The following is an 11,933-nucleotide window of genomic DNA, read 5'->3' on the forward strand; positions in this document are numbered from 1 at the left end:
AAGTGATGTGAAAATCTAAAGGATATGACCATACGTTATATTAAGTATACTGCCTGAAAAGTGCACGTGACAACCCACAAAATGAAGTATTATAATCGTTTCTATCACAGTACTTAATACCAGTCATTGCAGTGCCCTGCTTTATTTATTTCATGGTGTGTGTGTATGTGTGTGTGTGTGTGTGTGTGTGTGTGTGTGTGTGTGTGGTGCAGTGTGTGTATGTGGTGTGTTTGTGTGGTTGGTATGTGTGGTGTGTGTATGTGTGTAGTGTGTGTGTGTCGTGTCTTGTGCAGTGTATGTATGTGGTGTGATTGTATGGTTGGTGAGTGGTGTGTGTGTATGTATATGTAGTGTGTGTGTGTCATGTGCAGTATATGTATGTGGTATGTTTGTGTGGTATGTCTGTGGTATGTCTGTGTGAGGTGTGTGTATGTAGTGTGTATATATCTGTGTAGTGGTGTGTGTGTGTATAATGTGTGTATAATGTATGTGTGGTATGTCTGTGTAAGGTATGTGCATGTATGTGTAGTTGTGTGTGTGTTGTGCAGTATGTGTATGTGGTGTGTTTCTGTGGTATGTGTAGTATATCTGTGTGAGGTGTGTGTATGTGTGTGTAGTGTGTGTGTATGTGTGTGTAGTCATGTGTGTGTGTGTGTGTGTGTGTGTGTGTGTGTGTATGTGTGTATGTGTGGTGTGCCTAGCTTTTACTTCTATACTTTCTTTGACTATTGCATTTTCTTCTTGGTGCATGAGATACTGATGACCAAAAAACAAACGAAACAAAACAAAAACAAACCTGAGGCCTGAGAAACAATTACAACCAACCTTGAGCATTATCAATACCCTTCAGAGCCATCTTAATCTTGTTCCGACCTTCAGGGTGGGTAGGACAAATAGGCAGCAATTTCGTTGTATTCCCAAGGCTTATGAATGGTTTCATTATGGGACTCCCTATATCTTCTGCACAGTCAGTGACAAAGAGGACATTTGTTTCTGTGTGTGAGATTTTGTTAAGAACCTGTATCCTTGCTCCATAGAGAAGAACTATTATCATTCACGATGGTTATCATTGACACTCACAGCTCTCCAGCCTGCTCTACCTGTGTCTCGAGTACTGCCTGTTGCTGGGTGTGTGCTCCCATGTCTGCACCATCATCTCTTAAATTTCAAGAGGGATCACTCTGAACAACAGTCTTCAGAACGGTCTCTTCCGCCTTTCTATGCGCCTGGAGGTGCACAGATTGGGTTTCACGGCTCCGTACGCTAGTCAAAGTGAAGCTGACACTGACAGATAGATGGCATCAAGCAAGGATGCCCTCGGGAAATTGATCATGAAGATAAGTTGGCCCAATGTCAATAGATGTAATGAAGCCCGGAATAAAATGAACTTGAATTTAAAGAAATATATCCAATACTTCCCTCTTTAAATGTCAAGCACAGTTTTTGTTTTGTTTTGTTTTGTTTTTGTAGTTACAAAAACATTTGCAGAAGTATCATTCTACCTCAATTTAGGTCTTTTAAGTATTCATGTAGTAGAACCTCATCTGCTATGTGTTTCTGTGTGGAAGAGCGCCTTGTATATGAGAGACACCAATTCTGTAAGTTCACAAGAGTACCTGGTATCCACATGCACTTAGCCTTCGGGTATTATGCTCAGAAGGTCATTTGGACAGCTTCCCATCTGATCTTTTGATAACACATGATCTCAGCATTTTTGTTGACCATTTTAGGTCATAGCCTCCACACTAGTCAGCCTTCATCATGGCTGCTCGTTGCTCTAAGAAAAAAAGGTGTGACCAGGTAGTTAGACTTCACTGCTCAGCAAACTCATTAATCTCTGGGCCAGGATGGGCACTGGTCTTGCAATGGTTTTAAATGACTCTTGTCACTTGGTAATTGCTTAGAACCTTGAAAAGTGTGGCCTAGATTAAAAAAGCAAAGAGCAAAGGTTTAACATCTCATTGTCTTCTGGTTGACTTTTTCTCTTTGTTCCAACAGCAAAGCTTACATTAATGAATCCCAAATGTGACCTCAGGGGTCCCAGTGATTTCTCTGTGGTTGTCTCCTTTAATCCCTCAAATGTTTCTTTGAGAAAGGAAGACATGACACAAGCAGGAATTTTGTTTGATTCCCTACAAAAAGAGTTCTTCTCGGGACTTTAAGAAGTAAAGAAACATGAATGAAGGGGGCTGGGAGAGAGGCGGGAGGGACTCTGAAAAGGTGGCCATAAATATTAATTACTAATACTGGGCAATGTACAGGTGTTATCTACTTCTTATCTATCTACTATGCAAAATAATTATGAGAAGGCTTCTTTTTGCAAAAATTAAAACCTTAGTAAATTGAACAAAATTTCCAAGTGTCCAAAGTCAACATATTTCTGAAGAATTAATGTCTCAGAAGAAAAATAAAAAGTATCCAGCCTACTGTGAAGTTAGCTCTCTATTTATTTTCTCCAGTAAATTGTCATAATCAATGAGATTTCTAGGATGTCTGCCTCAGAAAAGGAGTATTCATTCCTGCCAACTATCCTTTGAGAAATGTGTTCCCTTGGGTCACTTTGGTCTGCTGGCTTTAAACGTGTACCCATATTTAGTCCAAAAGCCCTTTTGGCAACCAAGACAACATCCTTCCTCCACACCACACTACAATTCTACCTAATCCTGGTTCAAGCCCTCTAGTCAATGGTACACACTTAGTTCTTTGAGTTCTATTTGACCATTTCTGGCTTCTCTGCCACCAACTCTTGGGAGAGATTGATGGATGGATTACCAAGTAGACATATTGGATGTATTGCCATAACATTTTCTTACCAGTGCTCTCTACTCTCGCTGTGTTTGAGATAGGCCTTTCTGTTCCTTTCGTTTTTCTTTGTTGTTTGTTTTGACTTGTTTTTAGACTTGTACACTTTCACCTGGCTGTTCTGACTCTGCAACCAGTCCTTTCTTTATCAGTTTACGTCTGTCCTCTGCTCCTAGGCCCCTCTGACTGGATGAACTTTAATTGGTAGCTGCAGAGTTTTATATAACCCTATAAAGTATAAAGTACCTCAGGAAAAATGCCTTAGAATCCACGGCTTTTTCATTCTACCTGTGGTAAAATTGTTTCAGCTGTTTTTGCTATTAATCCTATCTAGCAATGTGTTTGGATATTTCATATTCCAAATCTTAGAGTTTCTCTTGATTCTTTGCTTTAAAAACTACTTATCTTTTTAAATGAGTATGTATATATGTGTGCCACATGCCCTTGGGGGCCAGAGAGAAGCATCAGATTCCCTGGAACTGGAGTTACAGATAGTGGTGAACTGCTATGTATGTGTTGGGATTTGAACTCAGGACCTCTGCAAGAGCAAGCAGCAAGTACTCTTAACCACTGGCTTATCTCTCTCCACCCCCCCCCCTCTTTGGTTCTTATTGGTTTCCATTCCTCTTTTCATTGTGAGTATGCCTGACTTGCTCTCTATCTTTGAGCATATGAAATATATTTATCAAAGCTATTTTGACATTGCAGTCTGCTAAATTTGTCATTTCCTGTCCATGGGCTATTAACTAATCATCTTCAATTACATGCCATGTTTTATTTTATCACATCTACAGTCATACTTAATAGGCCATGCATTTAATAACCATAGTTTGGTGTTTTGTGTGCTGAATTTTATACTGTGATCTAATGTTAACTTGTTCTGGTAGGCAGCTATGTCAGCTTTATGTCATTGTTTTGAAGCCCTCTTAGTACAAGGTTTAGAGATGATTTTATTTTAGGATTCAGTTCTACCTTTAATTTTCTGTTTGGGGGATTCTTTACAGAATGCTCTACATAATCAGCAAGATTTCGTTTCTGTAGCTGTTGGGAACTTGAGAACACTCCAGATTGACATGATTGTCTTACTCGGTAATGCTTAACATCAACCTTTTCTGTATCAAAACACCTCACTACTGCCCCTCCCTGGGTGCAGTGTAAGTGTGCAGCAAATTCTCTTAACAGAGTACTTACAGTGGGCAACTGGGTAAATCCGTTCTCAGGGCTCTGAATATCAAACACAGTCCCCTGTGCACATGAAACTACATGCAAGCATATGTGCACATGAGCTCACATTCAGCTTCTTCTTCTAGTATCCATACTACCTACATAGATCAGGTATCCAGTGCCCATACATGTTCTGGTTTCTCTAAACATGTCTAGTTCACTAGTCACACCCTTTGATGCCAGTGAAGCTCTTCCTAACCACAACCATGCCTATTCCATGAAGGGATCAGTGCTTTGGAGCAAGGGAATTTTGAGCTTTAGAAGAAAAAGACCAAGTTTTTGAATTACCAAATAGAAACGATGGATTTTTATATAATCAAGTATCTTTCCCCAGTCATGCCAGGCAAGAGTACATCTCCTGCTGTGTCTATGTAACAATTAATGATTCTCGGAGACAGTTTATTAGGTGGACATTTGAAATGGTTGCATGTTGAGGAATGTTATTGAAATGTTAAAATCTGAATTTATATTGGTCTAGATATAGTGTGCTTTATGTGTAATACTATTCTCTTTTCTCTTACCTTCTTATCGGTTTGGATTTTGATAAATTTCTAGGCACTGTTTATAAAAAAATAAGGAAATAAAGTGAAGATAAGAAAACTTTATTTGAACATAAGCATGCACATTGCCACACAGACTCAAACACAAAGAAAAAAAATCAAAGGCTGTCAGATCACATAAAACATAAAGCCCAACATATGCTACTTAACCAAATCAAATATAAACCCATCGGGAAGTTTTTGAGAAACACACACACATGAGAGACAGACAGACAGACAGACAGATACACACATACACACACACACACACACACACACACACAGAGAGAGAGAGAGAGAGAGAGAGAGAGAGTCATGTAAACATTAATCAAAACAAAGCATAAATATACATCAGGAAAGACATGATTATAGAATAAGGACAAATGCCAAGAATAAAGAACATTTTAACTTGGCTCATCCAGATTTCATAAGAGCCCAGAATGCGTTATGTAAGCATGATGCAGTTTTATACACATTATGTAATTGAAATGGTAGAAAACAAATCTAAAATCACAGCTGGAGATTTCAAGATCTGTGTGGTATCTGTCTGTCATTTGTCTGTCTGTCTGTCTCAAACACACACACACACACACACACACACACACACACACACGGGCATTCTCACTAAGACTTCTTTCGTGACAGAGCACAGAACATCAGGCAAATATAGAAATTTCCAGGGCTTTCAATCTCTGGAGCCATGCTGACATTCATAGAACTGTCCCCACTACAAAAGTAGACTCATTTCAAGTTCAGCAGTAACTCTGTCAAGGTAGATTTGATTAAACTCTGATCCATAGACCCAAGTGTCGCTACCGTCTCCGACCAGCAGAAAAGGAGCGACGACATAGAGTTCTTCTCAAATCGGTTTATTCAGGAACCTTACAGCATGCAAGTGAAAATCTTTCTGTCTCCTTTCTGTCTCTCTTTCTGTTTCTCTTTCTCTCCTCTCTGTCCCCAAGCGCAGTCCTTTTATCCTCTCAACTCCACCTCCTCAGTCCATGTTGTGTGGCTGTAGTTCATAGGTCCGCGTCATCTGGCCTGATCTCTCGTCATGGGTGCGCCTGCGCAGCTCGCACGGTGGGAGTGGCTAATTGCGGGGGCAGGAGGAAGTCAGGTGCTAGTCACAAGACCTGGCCGGAGTCTCAAGCGCCATCTTTGGACTGCTGCCACACCCACTCTCCACACCCCCAAAACCCAAACTTTATTCTTTAATCACAATGTTAACATTAGACACCAATAATATAAAAGGATCTGGAAAATTTCCAAATCTTTAGAAATCAATAAAACTTTTGATCATTATTGTAAATCAAAAGAAGTGTCTGTGAAAGAACATACTTTAGCACAGTTGGGGGAATATAAATCAGTATGACTATGGAGAACTCAAGATGTTGAGATGAGACCTACACGCTGATGCAGTAATCTCACTACTGAGTGTATATCTTGAGAGAATAAAATCAGTCTGTTGAAGAGGTGCCTGCAGTCCCATTCTTCCTGTGGACTTGGAATAGCCATGGACCAGAAACAAGTGTCCATCAACAGATGAGTTGATAAGGGAAATGTACATACATCATGAAATGGCTCAGCCTTAAAACAATAACAAAAGCAGGAGGAGGTGGTAAAGAGATGGCTCAGTGATTAAGAGCATGCATTTCTTTTTGGAAAGGATGCACGGACAATTCCTAGCACATATCTCTAGCATCTTACAACTCCAATTTCAAGGGTCTTCTACACTCACACACACAGCCTTCATCACCTAATACATGTTGTGCATGTGTGTGTGTGTGTGTGTGTGTGTGTGTGTGTGTGTATGGTGTGTGTGTGTGTGTGTGTGTGTGTGTGTGTGTGTGTTTAAACCTTTTTCAGAAAGAGAGGAAAAGTGTGCCATTTATAACAAGATGGATGAAAATGGAGATCATTGTGCCACAGGAATAAGCTAGGTACAGAGAGCCAAGTACCTCATATATGGAAGCTGAAAACACTGATCTTAGTGCAGAACAGAATGTGGTTAGAAAGGGATAGTGAGGAAGCAAAAGGCTAGAGGGAGACTGGCAAACAGCTGCTAAGCTACAACTGGATTGGAGCAAGGAGCAAAGTGTGACCAGCAGGGTGACTAGAAACAGTCATGGATATTTCTGAAAGTTTGAATAAGAGGATTTAGAATGTTGTTACCATATACTGTAAATGAGAAGATAAATTTGTTTACCCTGGTTTAATATATGTATTAAAACATGGCACTCAATGTAAATTGTTTCTACTAGATGATATAGATAGATAGATAGATAGATAGATAGATAGATAGACTGATAGATGATAGATAGATTGATTACTTGATTGATAGGTACTGTTTGTTGTTTTTCTTACAGTGACAATAACTGACAAATGCCCCTTGGTTGAAAAAGTGCTTATATGTTTGCTCATACACCATTTAATATCTTCTCACAATCATTTTATCATTTACTGGTTTCATGTACTCATAGAGGATCAACACATTTGTAGCCATGGCATTGAACTTATGGGTTGTTTATACTCTGCTGCTATCATAAGAGTATAATCACAGTCTTTTGATAAGTTTTACTTATTGTCATTTTATAAGCTAAACTATTAGATATTAACCTGATTGGATGAGATATAATCATAAAGTACTCCAAGATTATTGATCTATATTTTCAGATTAATTTTCCCAAATACTTGTGCACATTTACAGTTCTCTGTGAAGTTCCAAAATTATCAGCCTGTAGATTTTAATGTTTACCTCTAAGTGTGTTCTGGGTACTACTAGGTCTATGATAAATAATACTTTAAGAAATACCACTGTTTGAAAAAGAAAGCTTGCTTTCAATAAAGGCACATTACTAAGCCTGACTAAACATTTAGAAAGTGCATTGTGTTAGTTAAGGCTTGTATGTAATAAATAATGGGGTTAATAGAAGGTCATATTGGACAAGTATAATTGTCTCAAGAAAAGTGTACAGTGAAGCCAGCTCTTTCGTTACTTCCTCAAACAACACAATGGGGAGAGTAAAGGAAATGTTCCATAAAACTCTGAAATGGGAACCAGAAAACCTAAGGTATAATAAACTGGGGGAAATGACACACAAGGAAACATAGACAACAGAAAAAACACCTTCCCTGGAGGTTTCAGATGTGTGAAAGGTAAACATTTCCTAGAACTGGTGGAGTTGTACAAGGTTCGCAGATATCACCGTGTGCACCTCACCATGGTTCACAAACAGCTCCCTGGAATGGTGCTGCTGCTCCTGGTTTCTTCCACTATCTTCCCGCTAGAACCGAAGCTGGCTCTCTTCCAATCAAGAATGAACAGAGAAAGTTTACAACTACTGAAGCCTTTGCCAAGTTCGTCAGTCCAGCAGTGTCTAGCACACAGGAAGAATTTCCTGCTTCCTCAGCAGTCTGTGAGTCCTCCCCAGTACCAAGAGGGACATGTACTGGCTGCTCTGCATGAGGTCCTTCAGCAGATCTTCATTCTCTTCCAGACACACGGTTCTCTGGGAGTTTGGGAGGAAAACCATATAGAAAAGGTCCTAGCTGCGCTTCACCGGCAACTGGAATACGTGGAGTCACTGGGTGGACTTGAAGTGGGGCAGGAGAGTGGAGGTTTGAGTGTGCAGAACCTTAGGTTACAGATCAGAGCATACTTCAGGAGGATCCATGGCTACCTGGAAAACCAAAGGTACAGCAGCTGTGCCTGGGTCATCGTCCAGGTAGAACTCAACCGCTGTATGTTCTTTGTGTTCAGGCTCACAACATGGCTGAGCAGGCAACACAAAGACCCTTGACCACTGAAGCGAGAGCCAACAGTGGATTTTTAAAGACATAGGTTGGTGGCAGAGTGGGAGGGGATAGATGAACATTATTGTTTCTTGGTGTAAAATGGCTGCCTTCTTTCATATCTGCACATGTTTTACTGTGTCCTAAGATTTCGTGACTTGGCCACGGTTATATCCATTTTTTGGTGCCATGTTATGTTTCCTACCAACTTCAAATTATTTGAGAATTAAAATTAATTCATTAGAATTTCATAATTGGTTCTTCCATGGTGAAATCTTCATAGAATTTTTGCAGTTAGATCACATGAACTATGTAATTATGATGTAATGATCATTCCTTAGCATACAACATTCATTTCAAGGATTTCCTTGTCTACCAGAAATTGTTAGAGACAATGAGACTGGCATCAAACCTTGAGTATTTCTGTTACAGAGACAACATAGAAATATGGCCAAAAGACATGAACAATTTTCGGAGGAATGAAAACAGATTTAATCTCACTCATTATAATAATAAGAACGCAGATTACAACTAAATAGCATGCTGTTTGAGCCTATTAGCTAACACCTCGAGGTTTAATTAGGGAAAATATGCAGACTCAACAGACTGCTGAGAAAGCAGAAACCTCTCCCGTGTGCTTGATCGGCAGAAGTTAGTACAAACACTTCACAGAACATAACAGGGTTCTCTCGAGGAGAACGACCTTGCTTTCCCCACAAACGTACATAAAGGGAAATAAAAGGGAAAACCAGGAAAAGGTGTATAAGTAGTGTGTTTGTGCAAAGCCATTAACACAAACGTACATAAAGGGAAATAAAAGCGAAAACCAGGAAAAGGTGTATAAGTAGTGTGTTTGTGCAAAGCCATTACGTAATCTTAATATTTGTGCGGACTATATGTGAAGAGCTAAGGAACACGTGAGAAATAAATGGCCAGGATAAATTACCATTCTTTGGAGGAAGAAAAGGCCAACTTGAGGGATGGAGCAGGAAGACTAGGGAAGGAGAGTTTTTAACTCTTGTTTCTGTGGTAATTTTGAACCAGATGCATATTAATAATTAAGTTAAATGCATCCAGCTGGTTAGAATTATCGAAAAAAAAAATCAATGAAGGAGCCTTGCTGAAGAACAGAGGTGCGAGTTGTCGAATAGAAGAAACAGGACTGTAGCAGCATGCTCCTGGTTGTTAATGGCTGGAGGGTAGAGGGCTGATAGGATGCTGATCCCGCCATGGGGAGGGCTTTCTGCTTCCGGATAGGTCTGATGGTGATGCCGTTGCGTCTCTCCTAGCCACGCCCTTTCAGAAAGCATCACAAAGCAGTGTGGAGCAAGCCGGCTGCAGTCCACTGAGACTTGCTGACTTTGCCACACTACAGATGCAAGAAACACGGCAAGGACCAGCCAGATAACAGCTTGTACTTCATGGTCACTGTGTAATGTGCCGTAGAGGTTACTTCTGTATGTAAGGGTCTGCTGGAGAAGCAGACAACATCGGTTTAGTCTAGGCATTGCGAGCACCTGTTGGTAGGTGCGTCTAGATTTGGCCTAAATGAATGGCGGAGAAGCTGAATGGGCTTCTGAGTGGGATGCTGTTGCCACAGTGAAGTGGCCTCTCCAACAGGAAAACACAGGAGCTAGCAGTCAGAGAATGACCTTGCTGACTTCACTGTGAGGCCCAGGAGGGGATCTGTTTACCTTTAAGTTCACAGAGAGGTAGTGGAGTCAGGAAAGGAAAAAAAAATTACCACACTTGACTGAAAATACAGGTCGTTTTGCTTCTCGTGGTCTGGAAAACTTTTTGTTGTTTTTCTACTTTAAACCAGGAAGTTTCTCCCAAGCTAAATCCGTCATCTAACAATTACTCAGCTCTCCGAATAACCTTGTCTGTTTCTCCTCAGGTGAAAATAAGACTTCAAAGATAAAGAACTTGCTTAAAGCAACAGAGCTAGCAGAAGCCAGGGCAAAGGCTCTGTCCCAAGGCACCCTGACTTGTGGCTCAGACATCTGCACTTCTGTAAAACAATCATTTGTGAGAATAATCATCTTCTGGCTTGTGTTATGATCTCTGAATTCTGAATTAAAGAAAGGATATGTCTCCTATTCTAGACATCCTTTTCCTCAAAACTGAGAACTTGGATGAGCAACAAACAGGAAGAAGTAAGAAAAGTCACGGGGAGAAGTGAGAAAAGTCACAGTGGTTATACATTAGTATAGAGTAAGCCTGTTGGTGATGGGACGCAACTTTAATTCCATCACTCGGGAGGTAGAGGCAGGTAGATCTGGGAGTTTGAGGCCAGCCTGGTCTACAACAGAGTGATTTCCAGGACATCCAGGGCTACATAGAAACCATGTCTTGAAACAACAAAAGTGTAGAGTAAAACCGTCTTTAGTTCTGAATAGTAGTCAGTAAGAGAGGGGGAAGTAGAGAAGGAGGGTGGGATTTCTATCCACCTCCCGATAAAAACATGGAGGCTGTGAAGACTCTGAGGTGTAACCTTGCCCGTGGATAAGAAAGATATGGCCGGAGATTCTATCTTCACTAAATAGTGGGTGTGAACTGAATTTCTCTAGGCAATTGCTTTGTCAGACTCCATTTGGGCCACAAGTGAGCTGGGGTGGGTCAATTAGGCTACAGAATCTTGGCATTTCTTTTAACAGGAGCTATCCTAGGATGCAACTAATGGAAAGGTAAAAGAGAAGGGAAGCTAAAATAAGCCATTTGGCTTCAATCAACTGCAAGGAGAAGGGTGTAGCTGTGTCCACAGTGAATGGGATTAGTGACCGCACAAGAATGGTTCTAATGCATATCATGTATGTTCTAGACATCCATGTTCCTCTCTGGGGCACTGAGGACACAGTATTACTCTTCTGATTATCTGACCAGAAGCAACTGGAGGGAGGAAGGTTTTATTTACGCCCTCAGTTCAAGGGGACACAGTCCGGCTTAGTGGGGAAGGCATGGCAGCAGGAATGTGAGGCATGTGGCCACATAGTTCACTGTCCAGAAGCAGAGAAGAGACAGAAATGGGTCAGGCTATCCAACTCCGGAACCCAATCTTAGTGACTCAGTCTACAAGATGCTCCATCCCAGTTTTTACAACTTTCCCAAGATGGCAACACCAGCTGGGGACCAAGTTGCCAAATACATTCACCCATGGGAAACCACAAGTCTTTTCTGATAATTCCTTCAAGTGAAGAGCTCAGGATTATGACATCATACACAGTCTTCTTCACAACGGCTGGACATGACTCTGTGTGCTGTGGGGATGGGACCATGATGACCAAAGCTGACATTTGGGGACATAAAGAGAAACTGATTCTTATGGCGCATTGCTGGGTCATAGGTCAGGCAATAACCCTGCTCTCAGCAGTGACAAGTTTTCCAGTGACACGTTCACCTTAGTCTCTGATGCAGCCCCCTGCGACACTTCCCCTCATCTTTCTATGAGTTTTTCAGTTCTGTGGTTGGACCTAAGTCCTCACACAGCACTCTATGTGCCTCTCCCTATTTTTCCTTTCCTCGGGGGGCAGGGAACATGTTTTGAGATAACGTCTCACCACACCGAACCCGCCCTGC

General features: G+C 41.0%; 1 protein-coding gene across 1 annotated transcript; it reads left to right on the plus strand.

Moving 5' to 3' along the window:
* Window positions 1-7,786: 7,786 nt before the first annotated feature.
* IFNE (interferon epsilon) lies at window positions 7,787-8,365 on the plus strand (the record flags this gene model as incomplete). The annotated part of the gene is made up of 1 exon (XM_080921694.1): window positions 7,787-8,365. The coding sequence occupies one exon, from the start codon at window positions 7,787-7,789 to the stop codon at window positions 8,363-8,365; it is 579 nt and encodes a 192-aa protein (XP_080777820.1).
* Between the last annotated feature and the right edge of the window lie 3,568 nt (window positions 8,366-11,933).

Source organism: Micromys minutus (genome assembly GCF_963924665.1).
Source record: "Micromys minutus genome assembly, chromosome: 9".
In the NCBI taxonomy this organism is placed as follows: Eukaryota; Metazoa; Chordata; class Mammalia; order Rodentia; family Muridae; genus Micromys; species Micromys minutus.